The 21948-nt window shown below is 43.7% G+C and overlaps 1 protein-coding gene across 28 annotated transcripts in view; it reads left to right on the forward strand.

Annotated features, from left to right (window-relative positions):
- Positions 1 to 21680, forward strand: part of Gpr160 (G protein-coupled receptor 160) — a 35886-nt gene extending 14206 nt beyond the window's left edge. For 8 of the 28 annotated variants that reach the window (XM_042278892.2, XM_076573921.1, XM_076573925.1 and 5 more), the window contains 3 exons: positions 3648 to 3744; positions 14652 to 14755; positions 20352 to 21680. In XM_042278892.2, the coding sequence (XP_042134826.1) occupies positions 20420 to 21430 (1011 nt within the window). In that variant the 5' untranslated portion in view covers positions 3648 to 3744; positions 14652 to 14755; positions 20352 to 20419 and the 3' untranslated portion in view covers positions 21431 to 21680. The other 20 variants (XR_013052004.1, XR_013052005.1, XM_042278887.2 and 17 more) reach the window with 13 other exon arrangements.
- Positions 21681 to 21948: the final 268 nt, after the last annotated feature.

Consider the following 21948-nt stretch of genomic DNA (forward strand, 5'->3'; position numbering starts at 1 on the left):
GATCATAGACTTCCACATGGTAGCTGGCAACAGCACAGACCACAGACATCCACCTGGCCTCCCCAACATGGCCCTCAAGTGGCAGTGTGGACCACAGACATCCACCTGGCCTCCCCAACATGGCCCTCAAGTGGCAGTGTGGACCACAGACATCCACCTGGCCTCCCCAACATGGCCCTCAAGTGGCAGTGTGGACCACAGACATCCACCTGGCCTCCCCAACATGGCCCTCAAGTGGCAGTGTGGACCACAGACATCCACCTGGCCTCCCCAACATGGCCCTCAAGTGGCAGTGTGGACCACAGACATCCACCTGGCCTCCCCAACATGGCCCTCAAGTGGCAGTGTGGACCACAGTCATCCACCTGGCCTCCCCAACATGGCCCTCAAGTGGCAGTGTGGACCACAGTCATCCACCTGGCCTCCCCAACATGGCCCTCAAGTGGCAGCGTGGACCACAGTCATCCACATGGCCTCAGAGGCAGTACAGGCCAGCACATCAACATGGCCTCTAGCAGCAGCTCGGGCCTCTCTCTACCGTGTATGTGCTAATTGATTCGTCCATCCTTCCCACCCCTCCCAGTGGCCTTGGAAACTGTAGCACATTACTCAGTACCTCTTTCCCCACACAGCTCTACATGCAAATACTCTTTGCCACAAGTCTTTGGTCTAGATCAAAGACTGGTCTCTGAAGCACCATAGACACCCGACCATGACTGAGACTTCCTCAGTCACAGCCATGCTTCATGTTTTCATCTTCATCGCTGATGACGTGCTCCCAGAGCTGGTTCTGCAGCTCCTCATCATGGTCCAGCAGCTTGTAGATGGAGTAGTTGGGGTTCACTGACTCAGAGCACTATATCTGGGCTAGTATGACAGCTGAGTTGGTCAGACTCTTCCAGCACGTTAGTTTTAATTGGCATTTTCTTAAAGGTAAATGATGCAGAGGACTTTTTCATCTGATTATTAATCATTTTATATGGTGAAATGACCACCTAAACCTTTTGCCAGTCCTTTTTAAAACATTAATTTTTTTTAAATTAAAATAGTTACATCATTTCCCCTGCTGCCTCCTTCTATCCCTTTCATTCCTCCCAGTGCCTTCTCAAATTTGTGGCCTCTTTTTAATTATTACTGTTACACACACACACACACACACACACACACACACACACACACACACACAAGGTGGGGAGTCTACTGAATGATTTAGGGTTGGTTGTATGCATATGGGCTGACCACTTCGTATTAGACAACCATTTAGGGAATACATCCCTGAGGAAGACTAGTTCTCCCTCTCTGAGCAGTTGTTAAGGTTTTTCATCTAGAGATGGAGCTCTATGAGACTTCCCCATCCACATTGGCAAGTCAGCTGGTGACGTCACTGTTCTGGCCTTAAGCAGCCACACTGTGATTTCATAGGTGTAGAAGACACAGTCTTGCAGCAGACTTCCTGGTCCTCTGCACCATCATCAGTGACATTCCCTGACCTTAGGCGCAGGAGTTGTGTCCTTGTAGATGTGTGGGCTAGGGTCAGCACCCCACGTCTATAATGGTCTCCATCTGTTTCAGAAGGAAGCTTTGATGGCTGGAGGGGCGAGAGCGACCTTACCTGTGGTCTAAGGGTAAGTGTCTGGAACACAGTTAGGAGCGACTGGCATAGAAAAGGGGCAGGAGGGGGTCCGCTACGATCCACAGTGTCTCTAGCCATGGCTGGCTGGCTGGGTTTCCAGCACCAGGCAGGCATGACTTTCCTCCTCTTGATCAGACCTAATATCCAATTAGACGGCTCTTTGTTGCTGCCAAGATGTAAGTGCCACTGGTGCACCTCGAGGGCATCGTGCTCTGCTGTCATTGTGTTCATAAGCATTCCTTCCTCGGCAGCTTTCACAGCAGTAGGAAAACTAGTCCTCAGGGAAGAGGTCTTCAGGTCAGATCCAACCTGAACCCTCTGAATCCTGTCAGCCAAAGTGATTGTTGTCTTAGCAGTAAGGACTTGCCTCCAACTCCTGGGAGATAGCCAAGGGCAACAGGAATAACCTGTATTGTTTGGGGGCCTTTTGGACTCCCCTGACCAATGCTCAAAAGGAGGTTTCTCATGCCTGATACTGGGGTTTGTTAAATAGTCTGGCTCTTGGGAAGAGCATTACTATAGCACCGTGTGTGTGTGTGTGTGTGTGTGTGTGTGTGTGTGTGTGTGTGTGTGTGTGTGTATGTATGTATGTAATAGTACTGGAGCAGCAGCTGAAAGCTTTATATCCTGAATCAAGGGGGCGGGGCAAAGAGACCGACAGAGACTAGGAAACCTCAAAGCCCACCCCCAGTGACACACCTCCTCAAGGTCACACCCGCTCCCACCACCACACCTCCTAATCCTTCCTAAACAGTCACACTAGGGACAAAACATTCAAATGTGTGAACCTAGGGGACCATTCTCACTCAGGCCACCATCACTTGTGTATTATACATAAAGTAATATTCCCTGTGGCTATCCAAACATCCCCAGTGTGGCTTGCCCTCCTCCCTCCTGCCATGGTTTCCCCATTCCCTCCCACTTCATGCCTCCCCTTTCCCATCTCCCCTTCAAATCATCTGTATCCTGCTATTCTGGTCACTAGAGCGCCTTCTCCACCCCAAAGGTTCATTTGACTCCCTGGCTTCTGCAGTTATTGTATACTCACATCTAAAGATTTAGAGTTAGGACCACAAATGAGAGAACATGTAGCGCTTGTCACTCGGGATCTGGGTGACCTTGTTTAGTATATTAGTTCCACCCATCTACCTGTAAATTTCATGATCTCATTTTCTTGACAGCTGAATAGTATTGTTGTGTATATGTATAAATTTTCATTATCCATTCATCAATTGAAGGACATTTAGACTTTTCCATCTGCTAGCTATTATGAATAGAGTGGCTGCATTGTCTGTGGACCTGTGGTGAGGGAGTCCATGGAGGAAGAGCACACTGAAGCAGAGCTCATCACCTCATGGCTGCCAGACAGCAGAAAGAGACAGGAGGAGACTGAGGACAAGATAGACCCTTCAGAGTCTCATCTCCGGTGACTGTGCTTCTTGAGTCAGTACCCGTTTCTCACCATCAGATGATGAGAATGGGTTAAACTATTGATGAAGGCAGAGCTGCCCTAATGCAGTGAGTTCCTAAAGTCCCAGCCACTGTCAGCCAGGCCTCTAACACATGAGCCTTCAGGGACATTTCAGATTCAAACCCTTAAACAGCGCCAGTTGGCCCTCTTTTCCGGTGTTTGCTGTTACTGATTTTTAACTCAGCTGTTCTGGGGAATGTGAAGTTGCATGTCGTTGTGGTTTTAGCTTTTCCTAATGACTAATGTGGAGAGCTTCTAGATGTCGCTGGCTTTTTATGCATTTTGTACTCAATGTGTCTTTTCAGTTTTGGCAATTCTGCAATGAGTCACTTTTTCGCTCTGAGTCCACAATTCTCTGGGTACATAGTGTGGCCACATGTCATTCACTAGTTATATGTGTTGGAAGTAGATTTCCCAAATATTCCTTTTTTTTTTTCTCTTTTGGTGTTCTATGATTGGAATTTGATTTTAATGAGTTTCTGATCAATTTCTGTGCTTTTCAAAACATTTTGAAGACTTTTTTCTTTTTTACCTGCTCTAAAGGTTACAGAGATAGCCTCCTGGCTGATGGCTGGACAGAGGTGCTCATCACTCAGCTCTTCCAGAAAGAAAAACTAAAGATGCATAATTGTGTTCCGAGGTGAGTGGTCATTAGAGCTCCCTGGAAATTAGAGATTGGACTCCTGTGAGAGTCTGGGACCCTGGACAAAGCACAGTAAGGAAAACAGAGTCTTGGTGCCCGCCAGCCCACATCCACAGCTAGAGGAAGACAAGCCTCCTGTGAGGGAGACAGGCCCAGCACACAGCCAGTGTTTGTTAGCAGTTTTCACTCCTGGAAGTTTGCATCACCTTCATGCTTGCAGCTCACTGCTGTCAGGAACCTGGAAGTGTACATGGATTATCTCCTTTGGAAAGGGAGCACGCGCATTCCACTGACTGCCACCCATGCCCCAGGGTGCTGAACTTAAACCGGCACTGAATCCTCCTCTGTGTCCCATCTTTGGAATGCCACAAACATTCCACTCTGCCCTATAGTATAAGGGACAGGCATTGTGACAGAACAGGGTCACCCTCTAGAATCAGGAGATAAGAGTGCTTTCCCTTTGAAAAGGTCTGGCTATCAGGAGCGTGGCCAGCCACATGCATATAGGCTCACTGAAGGCCCACGAAGTTCCTGCCGCCTAGTTCCAGTACACTACACTCAAATGCCTGTCATCAGCAAGAAGAGTGCAGCGTTCATGCTGCTCTGCCTACGTGAGGATGCTGAAGGGTTTTGGGGCAATCCCCTGGAGTCAAGCATTGACCAGTCCCCAGCTGTACATAGCCAAAGAGAACTTAACACAGCTCTGGGTGCGCTATAGAAGAAGCACAAAGGAGCACCAGGATTCGGCTCCCACCTCACCTAGGAAGTCTCCGCTGCCCTACCCACGCACCCTGTCTGACCACGTGCTACTGTCAAGACTGGGTATAAGCCCCACCGAGTGAACGTTGAACTTCCCACCCTCCTGTGAGTGTCTAGTCGGCAGCGCTGATGGGACCACTGCTGGAGCCACCATGCCGAAAGCCTTTGCTCTTAGCAACGCTGGCATCAGCAGGTCCTGAAGACCTTTGTCTGGGAGGGCTGTAACTCCCACTGTAGACGCCCCTCACCCCATCACTGTCTGCTCCACAGATGGGCGCGGCACACACGGCACACGCTGCACAGAGTCATTCATTCATCACACAACCAGGGAAAGTGCTCTGTGGTGGCCGTCTAGAATCAGCCAGCACTGCACCAGTACCTCAGTGTACACCTTCATGAGAAATCTGCTCCTAAGAGGGTCATTCCATCAAAATAGAGAGTTCTGAACTCCAGGTACACAGATCCCAGGGTAGGAGCATAAAGAATCGGAATGGATGAGTGGCATCCTCTCAAAGAAAACTCGGGCAGTAAATTCCAAATAAACAATGAAAAGGAACGATTATTACTGGGGAGACGAAGGGCCAGCGGAGAAGGGTATAAAAGGCATTGCAGGGGTGAATATGAGCCAAGTAAAGGACAAATGTGCCATAGTGAAACCCACTCTTTTTTATACTAATTTACAAAGAAACAATTGAAAGATAAAGGAATGATTGTATTTTAAAAAGTGAGATCCTAGAGAATATAGTTAGTGAGATGATATTAAAGAGATATCACATATTATGAATGCAAAATTCCATAGAGAAATACATTGAAAAAGAACCAAATAGCAATCTTGGGATGAAAAACTCAGTAAATTAAATAAAAGATAGAGTTGCTAGCCTCAACAGACAATCTAGATTAAGCAGAAGAAAGAGTATCTGAACTTGTGACTTTATCCCATCCAACCATGACATACCATATCCAGGTCCAGCCAGGCTGGCCCATGCTGTGCCCCGATCCAGCCTGCGAAGTGTAGTCCTCACGCTTTGCCTTGGTCAGTGTTTGTTCTGTTGCTGTGAAGAGACACCATGACCATCGCAATTCTTATAAAAAAAAAAAATAAAAAAAAAAAACATTTAATTGGGGGTTTAATTTACAGTTTCAGAGGCTGAGCCATGACCATCATGGCGGGGAGTTTGGCAGCAGGCAGGCTTGGTGCAGAGCAGTAGGAAAGAACTTACATCCCAATCCACAGGCTGGAGGAAAAGAGAAACTGACTAGGCCTGGCTTGGGCTTTTGAAACCTCAAAAGCCACCCCCAGTGACACACATCCTCCAATCTTTTCAAATAGTGCCACTCCCTGGTGACCAAGCATTCAAATCTATGAGCCCATGAGGGCCATTCTCATTCAGACCACCACACTTCTTATCAAAGAAACTCCTTTTTGCAGAAGACAGACCATCAATGAAAACAATTGGTCAAAATGAAGAGAACAACTGACCCTGGGCTACCAAGCCCCAACTGATGCATCTACAATTCAATTCCTGCACCTAAGGCTCAGGAACATAATGGAAGAAGGTAGAAAGATTGTAAAAGGTTGAAGATCAGGAGGTCTACTGTGAGATTGTGTCCCCTAGAAGTAACAAGGAAGTTATACCCAAGATACCTCAACAGTATGGTCCTAAACAAGACCTGAACAATGACAACACTAATAGACACTCTAACATCTATTGAAAATCCAATGATACCCCACCCCTAGACAAAGAAACCCAGGGATGAGCCCCCTAATTGGTTATCTAGTAGCAAGCGGTCAGTCCCTGACCATCAAATGGACTCAGCAGGCTGTGTTTATATATTTATGAGGTTGTGTAGCTAATAAAAAGACCATGAATTTGAGAGGGAATAAGGGGATATGGAAGGCATTGAAGGGAGGAAAGGGAAGGGATAAATGATGTAATTATAGTTTAGTTTAATTTATTTTAATTTTAAAAAGAATATTTGAACTTGAAGACAGGCCTTTTGAAAGCTCAGTTGGGGCAAGAAGATGTATTCAGGACTTCTGGGACACCATTAAATGAACAAAGTATATTTTTTTGAATACTCAAAGTTAAAGGAAAAAGTTAAGGACACAAACAATTTCAATGAAATAATGTGGCAAGAATTCAAATCTTGGGTAAAATGCAGACATATATGTAAATGAGGTATTTTAGAACCCTAATGTGACCAGAAAAGATCTTTAATACAGAATACTATAGTCAAGCATAGTGTTGAAGTATGTGGCAAAGAAAAGATTTTAAAATCTATTTTAAAATAAGAAAGCCCTAGTCACAATCCAGGATGTTACAGTTGGATTAATAGCAGATTCCTCAGCAGAAACGACAGGCCAGGAGGGGATGAAGTGATGTACTATAGGTCTTGAGAGAAAATCATTTTGGACTAAGCTGCTGTATCCAGCAAAACTAGCCTTTGGGAATGAAGAAGAAATAAGACCTTCTGTGGTGGTTTGAAAGAAAATGGCCCCCAAAGGAATTTGCACTACTAGGAGGTATAGCCTTGTTGGAGTAGATGTGGCCTTGTTGGAAGAAGTGTGTCTATAACTAGAGTTTTCCTGCCTTGCCCACAGTCAGGACAAATCTTTGTCAGCCGCCAGTCCCATAGCCGCTCAGACCCAACCAAGTAAACACAGAGACTTATACTGCTTACAAACTGTATGGCCGTGGCAGGCTTCTTGCTAACTGTTCTTATAGCTTAAAATAATCCATTTCCATAAATCTATACCTTGCCACGTGGCTTGTGGCTTACCAGCATCTTCACATGCTGCTTGTCATGGCGGCGGCTGGCAGTGACTCCTTCTGCCTTCCTGTTCTTTCTTTTCTCCTCTCTGTTAGTCCTGCCTATACTTCCTGCCTAGCCACTGGCCAATCAGCGTTTTATTTATTGACCAATCAGAGTATTTTGACATACAGACCATCCCACAGCATGTGTCACTGTGTAGGCAGGTCTCTCATATGCGCAAGATACTGCCAGTGTGACAACACACAGACCACTTCTGTTGCCTACAAGATATAGGACTCTCAGCTCCTTCTCCAGCACCGTGTCTGGTATACATATGTCTGCCCATGTACACACAATAACCAAATGTAGTTTTAAAATATTTAAGGGTACACAAATGCCCTACACAAATTTTTGTAATATTTAGGTAGAATTGTTTGGCTCAAGAGTTCTGCTTATCCCCCCAAAATTCTGTTAACCTACCAGAGTCAGCTTTAGGTCTGTGTACTTCCTGGACCATGAGGGAATAGAAATAAAACAGGTGCATATCTGTGGTTGGAGAGCAAGCTGAGAGAGCTCCAGGGAACTAGACCAGCACTGATGGGCATGCCACCCCACTCTGTGATGATGATGGAAGATCTCCTTCAGACAATTGGCTCAGATCATTTTCTCAGCAATGATGACCAGCATGATGTTAGAAACTGTGCACCTGAGCATGAGAGTGTTATGATTTAGATGTAAAGTATCCCCAGGACAAGGCTCGTGTATAAGCCTTAGCCTCCAGGTGTTACTACAAATTTTTAAGTACGTTTATTTGTTGGTGTGTGTGTGTGTGTGTGTGTGTGTGTGTGTGTGTGTGTGTACAGATGCACAGTGGTACCCATGAGGAGGTCAGGCAACAACTTGCAGGAGGAATTGGTTCTCTCCTTCCACCACGTGGGTTGTTGGGATCAAACTCAGGAGGTCACCAGGCTTACTGGTGAGCTCCAGATTCAGCGAGAGACTGTCTCAAAGAATAAAGTGGAAAAATGGTTAGGGAAGACACCCTGACATCAATCTCTGACCTCCACACCCCCCCCCAAACGTGAGCATGCCCACACCCACGTGCATAGAGGCATATACAACATACATATACATACAGTATATACATACAAGCCTGTGTGAAAGCTACAGGACAAAAATTTAAGTTTAGCCATTTTGTCAAAATGGTACAGGAGCTCAAGGTTGAAAGATTGGGTGGCGGTAGTTGTCACCAATCAGCAGAGGAACCCTCTCTGGTGGGAATGACATGTGGGCAGCCTCAAGGTGCTGAGTGGGAGAGGCTTACGAGATGGGGTTTCAAAGCCAGACACTTAACAGCACTTAGAACTGTGGCTCTTGGCTTCTGACGCCAGGGCCTTGGTTCTCGACTTTCCTGAGTGCCAGTGGCTTGCAGGCTGGGCTTTCAGACTCAGAAGCTTCTGTCCGTAAGCCTTATGAACCAAGTACTGGCTCTGGGTTCTCAAGTCCCCCGCTGTGTTTACCTTGCTCAGGATGCAGACACCTAGACGCCAGTGAGACTGATTCAAGCTGGTGACAGACCTTGTTGTCATACACGTCAGGCTGGTTCTGCGGACATGCGAGACACCGAAGTTACAGGCTCTCAGAGGCTTCCACCAGATTTCAAAGGAATTCCTGGGAGGCCAGGCCTTGTGTAGCAAGGTCCAAGTCCCCCTAGAAAGAAGCTGTGTGTGAAAATAAGGCAGTGTGGAAACAGGACAGTAAAGTCACATGCCAGGAATGAGGAACGTCAAGGGACGCTGCAGGTAACAGCAGAAGCAGAAGGGAGAGTCTGCAGCTGGCAAGGCCATAGGTGCCCCGGCTCCACATCCCCAAGTCTCCTTAGAGATGCCTCTGCTCACACCTCTCTCTGTACCACACTTTCTACACCAAGGTCCTTAGTCATTTTCTAGTCTGTCACTCCTTTTCCAGCCTCTATATTTTCATCCTAGAAGATGTATGCCTTTAGAACAAAGTGCTTTTAAAAGTTTTCAAAGCCATGCAGGTGACATGGTGGGTTGGTTGGTTGGTTGGTTTTTGGGGGGTTGGGCAGTTGCTGGGGATTGAACTTAGGGCCTCACTCAAGCTACGTAAGTACTCCACTGAGCTACATCTTCAGCACTCTAACATCTGTACAGATGCATTGAATAACCTCACTGATGGTCAGTCCTGTCCCGGCACACTACACATTCCTCCCCCATGTGCACACTTTAGATTTTGAGGCAAATTCTAGTAAACTAACTCTTCAGTACACACACACACACACACATATTTAAAACTCTTAATTTCCATTCCCTCTGTAAAGACTCTAGAAATACAGTCACATCCTGAGGTACTGTTGATTATGGCTTAAACTTTTGAGTCTGAAGGAAGCAGAGCTCAGATCACAGCAAAGTTATAAATTAAAAACTCTTAGTATCCTAAAATTTCTAGTTAGCACCCAACTTTTTACTATGAACATGTTTGCTTTAATTCATCCAGTAAGTTCTACACACTGTATCTACTTGTGTCTCCTAAGCCCCCCTTTTTGTGGGTTTATATTTTTCTTTTATTGAAAATAGATGTTTTCATACAATATATTCTGATAATGGTTCCCCTTTCCCAGCTCTTCCGGGAGTCCCCCGTCTTCCCTCCCACTGGAATCCATGCCTTACCTTAAGCCTTTTACTCTTTTGTGCTGTTAGAGTTTACAGTGAGACAAGTCCAGTAGAGCTGGCCATGTCCTCATTTTCCTGCTGATAGTTACCATCAGGTGTTATTTTTTATTTTTATTTTTTTATTTTTTTATTTTTTTTGGGGGGGTTTTCGAGACAGGGTTTCTCTGTGTAGCTTTGCGCCTTTCCTGGAACTCACTTGGTAGTCCAGGCTGGCCTCGAACTCACAGAGATCCGCCTGCCTCTGCCTTCCGAGTGCTGGGATTAAAGGCGTGCGCCGCCGCCGCCGCCGCCGCCGCCGCCGCCGCCGCCGCCGCCGCCGCCGCCGCCACCTTGCTCGGGTGTTATTTTTTTCTGTCCTCTGTGTGTATAAGAAACTGTCATTGAACTCAAAGGTTTCATTGGCTTCTGATTTCTTGACAGGTCTGCTTTGTAAGTAACTGGATTCTTTCATCTCCTCCTTTGAGGGAGATGATAACCAGTGGCTTACCTCCATTTTGAACATCAAGGGCTGCAAGATGACACTTTTCAGAGTTTATCATTCCTTTGTTTTGCTGTTCTATCCCCAGGTGGCGCAGTTAGTACAGGAGATGTAGCAAAAAACATGTCTCAGTATTTTCTCATTTACAAAGAATCAGTGATTTGGTTCTTCAGTGTCCTCCAATGTCACAAATAAGATCGTCTTCTTTATTTTCTCTGTGTGTATGTATGCATATGCCTGTGTAGAAAAGACTAGTCTTCAGGAAAGACAGTGTCTCCACATACTGAATCACCTTTCACTTCCTCAGAAGGTCAGTTGACCATACCTTTTTGGGTCTATTTCTGAATTCTTTCCTGTACCATTGACTTATGGGAAAGTCCTTATGTTAAAACATGCTGTTCTTGTTTCTGTGCTTTACAGCAAGTCTCAACTTGGGTTATATAAATCGTCAGATAAAATGTTACATACAGTTGTTCATACAAATTATTTTCATTCTCCCAAGACACATGTCTTTCTAGATAAAGCATAAGTCAGTCTGTCGGTTTCCACAAGATAAGCTTTCTGAGTCTTCTAGTCTAGTTCTCTTTCACTGATTTAGGACTTCTCTTCTATAATTACTTTCAGCTTTCAGAATATTGTGCTTATATGTGCTTTGTCAAGTGCGTACTTAAGTTTTTCTTATTTTTCCTGCTCTTGTACATTTACTTCCTTTCCCAGGCTTTGTAGTACACATAGATATAATTGTTGTTGATCTGTGTTAATTAGCCAAGCTTTTATTCTGGCTTCCTTAAATTTTCCTAAGTACATGGTCATGTCACCCACAAATATAGTTCTACTTCTTTCTAGTCTATATTCCTTTGATTTCCTGTTCTTGCTTATGGCATGGATGAGGATCTCTAGTGAAACATTGAGTAGGCATGGAGAGTGGACACCAGCATATCTAGAGGGCAATTGCTACTCTGAGCACTAAGCATGAGGTGTAGGTGTGTCTTATCTGGTTGGGAAAGAGCCTGTCTATTGCTTGTGAGTTTGTATCCTGTTGGGTTTTATGAACCGCTTTCTGCATCCCTCGGTTGATCCTGAGATTCTCTCGTCCCTCTGCTACCACGGTGAGGTAGTTACTAGATTCCTACGATAGTTGGCACTTACTGCTTGTTGGTAGCACTTTGTGTGTTGGGAGATTCCATTGCTAGAGTTTTCGTAAACTTTTTTTTGCTCCTATGTTCATAAAGTATGTTGGTTTATGATAGACTTTTCTTGAACTACTATTCTGGTCTTGTGACATGAGCTAAGGTCTGTACTAAGTTTAGTACTTTATTCTTAAATGTTTGGTGGAATCAGTCAATGAAAACAACTGTGTTGAAACTTTTTGAGGGAAGGTTTTAAATAGATCTTTTTATTAAGATTAAAATATTTTTATGTATATTAGTGTTTATGCCTGTATTGTGTGTGTGCGTATGTGCAGCACAGATGTACCTAGTGCCCACTAAGCCCGGAAGAGGGTATCGGATCCCCTGGACCTAGTGTGACAGATGGCTGTGAGCCACTCTGCTGGTACTAGGACCAAATCCAGGTCCTCTGCAAAAGCAGCCGAGTACTTTTGTCTGCTGAGCCATGTCTCCAGCCAGAGGTTGGTTTCTTTAACCGAGATATTTAGCACTCTTTTGTGAATGAGTGTTGGTAGTATCCTTAAACTATTTCATCATAAATGTTTAACTTTTGGGAAAATGGTTCAAGATGGTCATTATTTATCTTATTGATGGTCATAGAAGCTCCAGTAAGGTCCTGGCTTTCCTAATGCTTGTAATACCTTCCTTAAATGTCTCACCATTACTGCCACCCTCCCACCAAAGCAACCAGTGTGCCAATGATGGTTGTGTTTGGTTTGTCTGTCTCCTGTGCCCAGGCTGTGAGTCCTCCTGCTCCACCTCCCAAGTGCTGAGGTTACAGATGTGAGATGAGCCATCATGCCCAGCCCTGTGCTGGTTTCCATTTCAGTGATTTCTGCTCTTTATTCTGGCCTGCCTTCAGCACTCTCACTTCTTGGTTGAGATATTCTTTTCCTATTTGAACAAGTCAGAAGAAGAGCCCAAAGCTACTAGAATAATGGAATTAAAATCAAATAGTAATTTTAACCAATTTTCTTACATTTGTATTGTTGCTTTTCAAAGTTAGTTTCCTCTGTAGCTTTTCTGTTGTGAAATAGATAACGTGAGTTTAAAAATGTTTTCAAAGGACACAGAGAACATTGAGGAATTGCTGTAGTCAGGACAGGTGTAACAGGTCATCTCAAAATCCCAGTGGCGCCGGGCGGTGGTGGCGGCGCACGCCTTTAATCCCAGCACTCGGGAGGCAGAGGCAGGTGGATCTCTGTGAGTTCGAGGCCAGCCCGGTCTACAAAGTGAGTTCCAGGAAAGGCGCAAAGCTACACAGAGAAACCCTGTCTCGAAAAAACCAAAAAAAAAAAAAAAAAAAAATCCCAGTGGCTTAATGCAGCAAAGGTTTGCTTGTACCATGCATTGTGACTCCTCAGTGGCTTTGCCCTATAGTCAGGACCCACACTGGCGGAGCCGCCATCACCTAGCCTGTAGCAGGGAAGAGAACACTGAAGGATGTCCCCATGAGGGCCAACCTAACAGCGAGAATCTAGGAACTAATGTGTGTATATATACAATATGTAATGTGTGTGTATGTGGGGGGACATGTGTATGTATGCCATTTGTGTGTGTGTGTGTGTGTGTGTGTGTGTGTGTGTGTGTGTGTATGGGATGTGTACATGTGTATGGGCTGTGGGGGGGGCAATACGGGCTACTGAAGGACTGAATAAAATGGGGAATTTTCATTGAAGGACTGAATAAAATGGGGAATTTTCATTGTGTGTATCTCAGGAACCTCAGCTTTGTACCTTATCTATTTTTTTATTTTATTTTTTTATTTTATTTTATTTTATTTTACAATACCATTCAGTTCTACATATCAGCCACGGGTTCCCCTATTCTCCCCCCTCCCACCCCCTCTCCTACCCCCCATTCCCACCTCCTCCAGGGCAAATCCTCCCCCGAGGACTGAGATTGAGCTGGTAGACTTAGTCCAGGCAGGTCCAGTCCCTTCCTCCCAGATTGAGCCAAGTGTCCATGCATAAGCTCCAGGTTTCAAACAGCCAACTCATGCAATGGGCACAGGACTCGGTCCCACTGCCTAGTTGCCTCCCAAACTGATCAAGCCAATCAACTGTCTCACCGTACCTTATCTATTATATATAACAAGTTTCAAAACCACTATCAAGCAAGAGTTACATCTTACAAGAGTTTCATTTATGCTTTGTAAGAATAGTTTCCTTAACCAACAGCCAACTGCAGTCTCCTGTAGGTAACAGCAGTAACAGAACCCCGCATTTGGATGGGCCTGTTTCTAGATTCTTTCCTCTATAGATTGGGCCCCTTTTTTCATTTCCACTTGTGACTTGGGCCATAATTATGCACCATACTTTTAGAATTGATCTTAGGACTCTAAAGGTATGTGACACCCACCCTGACAAGTTCTTCACAGGTTCTTTCCATGCAGCCAGCCCACACAGGCATCTCTAGTGCTGATGCATTTCCTGCACCCCAGACCTAGTGCAGGCACAGCTGCACCTGTCTTCCCATGCTGCATTCAGTGCATTAAACTTAAGATCAGAAATGAGATTCTGCAGCACAATTGTTGGATTATAATACTTGCAGTTACTTTTTATTCTCCAACTCCTATGAATGTATAATTTTCCAGAAGCGATATGGTATGTGTGATACCTAGAGAGATTAAATGCAGATGAGAATTTAACTGATACTAAACTAGACACTAAAGCAACTGTGGAACAGTGTAGATTTGCACAATTGTTTTTGGTTTCGGAAAATACAGTGATTTTTCATTTAAAAATACTATTTATACCAAAACTGTTAGGAGATCCTTAAACCAAAAAGTAAGAATTACTGGTATGACACTGGGAAAACTTTAGTATACTACAAGATTTCTTTAAACAGATGCTGTGTTAGGTGTACCCAACTCAGCATGTCAAGTGACTGTCAATCTAAGTACGGTCCTTCTCCCTGCTGTTCAAAGAAACTCAGATGGGAAGCACCTGGGCTGCCTCTATTCCCAAAAGCTTTGTTTTCTCTACGGGGACATATAGACTGTTTACAGAAATGGCTGCTAATGCTGGTCACTTATGTTTCCTTTCACAGAGGTTACTCACATGTGTTGGTACAGTAAAACAACACACAAGGAGCCAACAATAATGCAGTTGAAGGACGTAAAATGAGAACCATAAGTTCAAGTCAAGAAGAGAGTAAGTACGGCGTGTTAGTATAATACAGTAAGTATAGCATGTTAGTATAGTATAGTAAATATTAGCATGTTTATTAGTATAGTATAGTAAGTACAACATCATCTAAAGATAGGAGCTGGGCTTGGTGGTGCATGCCTGTAGTCCCAGCTCTCAGGAAGCAGAGGCAGGTGAAGCCTGGTCTGCAGAACGGGTTCGAGGACAGCCAGGACTATGTGGTGCTACAGATATGAAAGCACCAAAGGGACCAGCCAGGTCTGCCAGTGCCTCCAGCAGGGCCAAATCTGAAAGCAAGTCTCCCAGGCACAGATGTCTGGAAAAGGCCTTCCATGTCTGCTCTCCAGGTTGTACTTGAGGTACATGAATACAGGAATGGCCCATATTCTCTACATCTCTGAATCCCTGTGGATACTTCTCAAGGGAAATTCTGGACAGGTGAAGTATGATTTCACCTCATCCTGGGAGCCCATTGAAAGGAGAAAATATTGGAATTTTGAATATTTATAGTGAGTTATGGGAAAAGGGGCTACATACATAAAATTATCTAAGAAATGTCTCATCTGAGAAAGTTTTGATTTCTGTAGCCATATTCAGGAATCACTGTAAAGTGACCCAAAACCTCATTTCTTGCATGCTCCCTTTAATTGCTCTTACCACCTCCAGATGCATATCTTCCTGAATTTTCTCCCAGTTGTGATTCTCCTGCATATTCTGCTTCAGACTCTTCTTCATCCAACCCTTCCAAGCAAGGTCTCTGCTGGAGCCGATCCTTTCTTCACCTTTCTGAGCCCCTGGGAGACACTGGGTCCTCCAGATGTTAGCCAGCGCTTTCTGGCTTTGCTAATTCTAGTCTGGAAAGAAGATGTAAACAATAGAATCCCTGAAGATAGAGCATTCTCTTGCTTCTTTTACTCCAAAGATGTACTTTGAAAGTTGGATTTTAAAGAAATTGTTAATTTTCATTTTCTTTGGGAGGAGCCGCAGCCTATGTGTGGAGGTCAGAGGACATGGAATTGTAGGGTCAACTCAGGTCATTGGGCTTGGCAGCAGACACCTTCACCTGCTGGAGAACCATCTCACCGGCCCTGGATTTTTATGATTTATTTTTAATTGTGTGTTTGTGTACACATGAATACAGCTGCCCATAGAAACCAGAGACATTGGATCCCCCTGGAGCTGGAGTTACAGATAGCTGTGAGCCATCCAGTATGGGTGCTGAGAACCAAAACAGCTCATCTACAGGAGTATGTCCTCTTTACCACCCAGCCAGTCCTTGGCCCAGGGTTTTTATAAATGGGAACCCTCAGCATTTTCCTCCCTCACCCTCATTTTAAGCCAACATTGGCATGTTTCAATTTAAGCCAATTTCTCTTTTGGTCCAAGGAAGGCTTTATGTGGTCTGTTCTTCCCTCCAGGCTTCCTGATCCAGGCTACCACTCATCATGCAGTGTCAGTCAAGTGGACAGCTACATTTCTTTGTCCCGGAATGGGACTTTTTCAGGAAGGACCAATTTAAACTAGAGTGTGCACAGGGGAAAACAAAAACCTTGAGTGAAGAAAAGTGCTTGCTTCTTTAGTGTCTTTTTAGCTGTGATTATAAAATGCTGTCTTTTTATCAGTTTTTACATCTTCATATAAATAAATTGTTTCCCTCAGTGAGTTTGTGGCACACTAGACTGATGGTCCTGGGGAGTCATGATCCACACTGTGAACAGACTGATAGCCTCCTCAACACTGGCTCCTTCGCCCTCAGTCTCCTCACTAATCTCTGAAATTATTTGGTCATCAGGCACCTGAGGCCTGCCTGCCATTCTTCTTTACTCTGTGAAGTATACAAAAGACAGAAACACCTGCTAGTGTTAACTATCGTACTGTTTTGTCTTCATTTTAGTATTTTATGAATGTATCATTTCACATGAACTTGATGTGTTGCTGTTGTTTTAAATATTTTTTCTTTTAGAATCATTTTGATCACACTCATCTCCCTATCCACCAACCTCATACATTCTGACTCATTTGCTCCTTCCTTCCTTCTTCCTTCCTCTCCCTGGACTCCCCACTCTTATCAAAAAACCATCAAGCCAGTTTGTGTTGGCCAACTCGTTCTGGACATGGATCTTACTCTGGAGTGTGGTCAGTCATCAGTGTCACTCCACTAAAGACAGTGGACTCTCCCTTTCCTGGCACCAATAAAATGCCAATAGCTCCTCAGCTAGGGCCGAGACATGGTGACACATTCCCTCCTCCATTCTGGGATGTGCAGATCTTGTGCATGCCATCACAAGCTCTCTGAGTTCATATGTGCATCTGTCCTGTTCTGTCCAGAAAAGTCTCCTTGAAGTCATTCACTACCTCTGGCTCTTTAAATCTTTCTGCCTCCTCTTCCACATGGATCAATGATAGGAGGATAAGATACAGATAACCCCATTTAGGGCTGGGAATTTTAGTCTCCCTCTCTTCATGTGACCAGTTGTGGGTCTGTATGTTAATTGCCAGCTACTATAATAAGTGTTTCTGATGAGGGCTGAATGATGCACTCATCTATAAGTCATTAGGAGTAGTTTTATTGCTCTATCCATTTAGAGAATAATAGTATGTTTCCTCCTAGGGCCTAAAACCTATCTAGCTACAGGTTCTGGACCTCATTGATGATATCAGATATAGGTTCCATCTTGTAGAGTAGGCCTTAATATCCAATCAAAAAGTGATTAGTTACTTGTATAACATTTATGGCACTATTACCAGGCAGGTTGTTATTGTAGCACACAGAGTTCATTGCTGGATGAGACAATTACTTTTCTCCTCTGGTAGCATGCATAATACCTTCCAACAATATGAAAGCTACCTGGTAGTAGCAGTGGAGCTTCCAGGTCAGTACCAGCTAGATTTCTCCATGTTCTATGACTCAAGTATGTACTATCTTCGGCAATAAGGTTTTACCATCAAATTTCTAGAGGGCAACCAATACATTGGCAATAGGATGTAATGTTTGGGTGCAGGTCTATGGACACCATTGGCCAACAACTCAAAAAATAGGTGACCCATTCCTGGTACTGGTGGTTTTATTTGGAAGCATATGGCGGCTAATTGGGGTATTGCCGACCACCCCCAGAATAACTCCATTTAAATGTGTGCTTCCAAAGGGTCTTTTGTTTTTTAAGACTGTTTCTCTATGTAGCTCTTGGCTGCCCTGGAACTCACTCTATAGACTAGGCTGGCCTCAAACTCAGAAATCCACCTGTCTCACCTCTCAAGTGCCAGAATTAAAGGCATGTACTGGCTCAAAAGGCCTTTAGTATGGGCTATCCCTCACCATATTCTATTCTCTATTATGCCCTCCCAAGCCTACCCCACTTAATCATTCCTGTTCCATTTTTCCCTGCTCCAAAATGTATCATGAAGGAATATTGTTTTTGTCACAGGCCTTTTCTACATCTGTTGAGATGATCATGTGGTTTTTGTCTTTATTCTATTTATGTGGAGAATTACATCTATTGATTAACTTATATTGAACCACCCATGTATCACTGGAAGCCAACTTTATCACAGTGAATATAATAATAATTTTTGATGTGTTCTTGGATTCTGTTTGCAGGTATTTTGTTGAGAATCTTTGTATTTATGTTCATAAGAAATATTGGTCTTTAATTTTCTTTAGTTGGTTTTTGTCTCGTTTGGGTATCAAATACCAGCTTCATAGAAAGAGCTTGGAGATATCCCTTCAGTTTGTTTTATGGAATAACCTGAGGAATAGTGGTGTTTTCTTTGAGGATTTGTTTGGTAAAATTCCAAACTGACTCTATCTGGCTTAGGCTTTTTTAGTTGAGAGATTTTTAATTACTGCTTCTATCTCTTTAGATGTTATAGGTCTATTTCAATTTTTAACTTCGATAGGTTGTACACATACAAAAATTCACCCATGTAAGTTTTCAATTTGGTGGAATACAGATTTCAAAAGCATATACTTACGATTCTGTGAATTCCCCAGTGTCTGCTGTAATGTCATTTTCATCTCTAATATTAGTTTGGATCCTCTCTTTTGGTTAATTTGGCTAAAGGTTTGCCAATACTATTAATTTTTTTTTTAAAGAACTAACTCATCTTTTCATTGATTCTTTGTATTTTTGTTGTTTTTATTTCTTTAATTTCACTTCTTAGTTTAATTCTTCCTGTCTTCTCTTTTTGGGTATGTGTTCTTATTTTTCAAAAGCTTTGAAGTGCATCATTAAGTTGTTAATATGATGAGATAGCTGCAGCCCTAGCTGGTCTGGATCTTCTGTGTAGACCTGGCCAGCCTTGAACTCAAGAGACCCACTTGCCTGTGCCTCCTGGGAGCTGGGATTCAACACACATGCCACTATGCCTGTACTTTGCCTATTATACCCTGCATTTCACTTAAAATATTGTAGAAGTTTATCATTATTTTAACGTGTGAAATTTTTTAACAAATATAGGAAGAATGCTTTTCACTAGAAAACTAAATCTTCCTATCTGAATAAACTTTTTAATGTTTTTTTCTATATATAAGGGATCAAACCTAGGGTTGTGAACATACAAAGCAAATGCGCTACCACTGTGCTACATCCCAGCCTTCTTGTTATTTTTTAATGGCTGCATACAGTACATCTTAACGGTATTCCTACCATCTAATTGTTGCATACAGTACATCTTAATGATATTCCTACCATCTAATTGTTGATATTGCTCATATTTATTGTTGTTAGGATTTGGTGGTTCTTGTTGCTTTGTGTGTGTGTGTGTGTGTGTGTGTGTGTGTGTGTGTGTGTGTGTGTGTGTGTGTCTATGTGTATTTGGTATATAAGTTGTTGTTTGGAGTTTGCAGGGGAGAGGTGCCAGGGATCAGACCCAGGAGGGGTTTTGCATATTCCAGGCAATGAACTTTATCCCCCAACCTTTTTTTTCTTGAAAGGCCGTTTCTGGAATCTCCTTCCTTTCTTGGCTTCTTTCTCTCTGACCTCTTTCCTACTTGCCCATACATTTGACACTCAAGCTTCAACTCATGCCCTTGGCTCTTGTATTTATGTTCTTGGGTACCGATGCTCATGCCCAATCCTGTTCTTTTCTGTGTTCTCTCCCATTGCCATATCTAAAGCATATCCCAAACCTGCTCTTTCATAGGCTCCCACTATTCTCAACCCAGGTATTTTTGAGCTTCAGAGAAAGCTAGATGGAAAATGTGAAAAATGGCTACTCAAAGTGGCCCCTAAACATAACCTCTAAATCTCACCATCGGAAGGACAAAAAGGGAGGTTGTCTGGAGCAATTGGTAATTACCCTGTGCCTGCTTCTTTTAATGGTTTGCTGAGGTAAATACAAGTATCTCTTACAAGTTGTTAAAAACCATACTTAATAGAGAAGCCACACCTTCATGTGATATTGAAGGACAGCTCAAAAACCGACCACCTCTGATCCTCATCTCTGTGCACAGCATTGGAGAGGTCGCTGTGCAGCCACCGGTCACCTAGTAACACTGCCTCACTCCACTCACAAGTCACAAGCCGATGCACGTGGAGAAGCATGTCAGGTTTACAGTCGGGAGAGCACCATGATAACCTCACGGTTTTTCTTCTTTTTGCAGGAAAGAAAATAAAGCGAAGCTGTTTCTTGTCCTATGTATTCATCAGATCGTCTTGAAATTTCACTAAAATGACAGCTGTTCCTTCAGAGAACTGCTCTTTTCAGCATCTGTTACATCAGTCAAAGCAGCCCCTAGACGTTAATTGTCTGTTGTTCTTGATCATAATTGGGAAAACATTATTAAATATCCTTATACTAGGGATGAAAAGGAAAGACAACTATTGGAGTTTTATCGAGTATTTCTGCTTTTCACTAGCATTTGTTGATCTTCTGCTGTTGGTGAACATTTCCATTCTGTTCTACTTCAGGGACTTTGTAGTTCTAGGTATTAGGTTTACAAAATACCACATCTGTCTGCTCATACAAATCGTCTCCTCCACTTACGGCTTTTTGCATTATCCGGTTTGCTTACTAGCGTGTATAGATTACTCTCTGACTCTGTCTGGAGCCACCAAGCATTCGTCTAAGTGGCACAGGTTCTTTTGCCTCCTGACAGTCACGTTAACCTGGACTTCAGTGTTTGCTTATGTTCTGGGAGAGCCAGCCACCTCACACGGCTTGCAGACACACGGGGCTGCTGTGTTCCAATGTCCCTCCTATGTCAGCACTCAGAGTTACTGGCTGTCACTGTCTGTGCTGACGGTTTCATTTGTGGCTTTTCTGATTTCGTGGCCAGAAGTGGTTGCCCTGGTACAGGCTATGAGGATGGCGTCCTATATGAACGAGACCGTCCTCTCCTTCCCTTTGCCACCCCACTCTGGCCACGCTGTGCGCTCTAGAGAAGCACTCTTGCCCAGGCTTGTTGTGTGCTTTCTTGGTACCTGGTTTCCCTTTGTAACACTTCAGGTCCTCACCCTCTCACTCGGAGTTCAAATCCCAGCGTACGTAGACATGAATGTCCCCTGGCTGTACTTTGTCAACAGTTTTCTCATCGCTGCAATGTGTTGGTTGAACTGCCACAAGCTTTATTTAAGAGGCAGCACATTACCTGTGGACCCTTTTGTCAACTGGAAATGCTGTTTTGTTCCAATCCATAGACTTAAGCAAGTGGAGAGGCCTGTGTCCATAATCATCTGTTAATATGCTGCTGTGTTGGGAGGAACTCCATCCAGAAGCACCAAGATCAATCTTACGAGCAGGACAGAGGTGGCTCAGGACACATGACTGAAGCTCTTGTTCCCTAACTTTCATCTGTTCAGCACAGCCTCTGTGTGGTGGATATCAAATAGTGCTAAGGACACTTTAACACCCCAAAGTTTTTATGCCTGTTTAGCAACACTGTGTAAGCATTTGGTATTAATACAAAAGGAAAATAAACACATGAACATGTGGCCAGCTTGATGCTTTACTCCAAAAAACTACTGGATGCAAAATGTTAAATAAATTTGAGATTTCACTGCCAACTTTAAAATCTGAACTTAAATATGTTATCAACTTTAAAGCAAAAAAAAAAAAAAGACAAAATGATTTGGTATAAATAAACTTTAAGGGGAAGATTAGTTCATTTTAAATATAGCTAGAGTATTTTATTACAGATATTCCCGGAAGTTGCAGCTGTTCAGCCTATGGAGCTGGGAACCCTGGGGGCTCTTGCCATG

The sequence above is a fragment of the Peromyscus maniculatus genome, chromosome 6 (assembly GCF_049852395.1).
Source record: "Peromyscus maniculatus bairdii isolate BWxNUB_F1_BW_parent chromosome 6, HU_Pman_BW_mat_3.1, whole genome shotgun sequence".
NCBI lineage: Eukaryota > Metazoa > Chordata > Mammalia > Rodentia > Cricetidae > Peromyscus > Peromyscus maniculatus.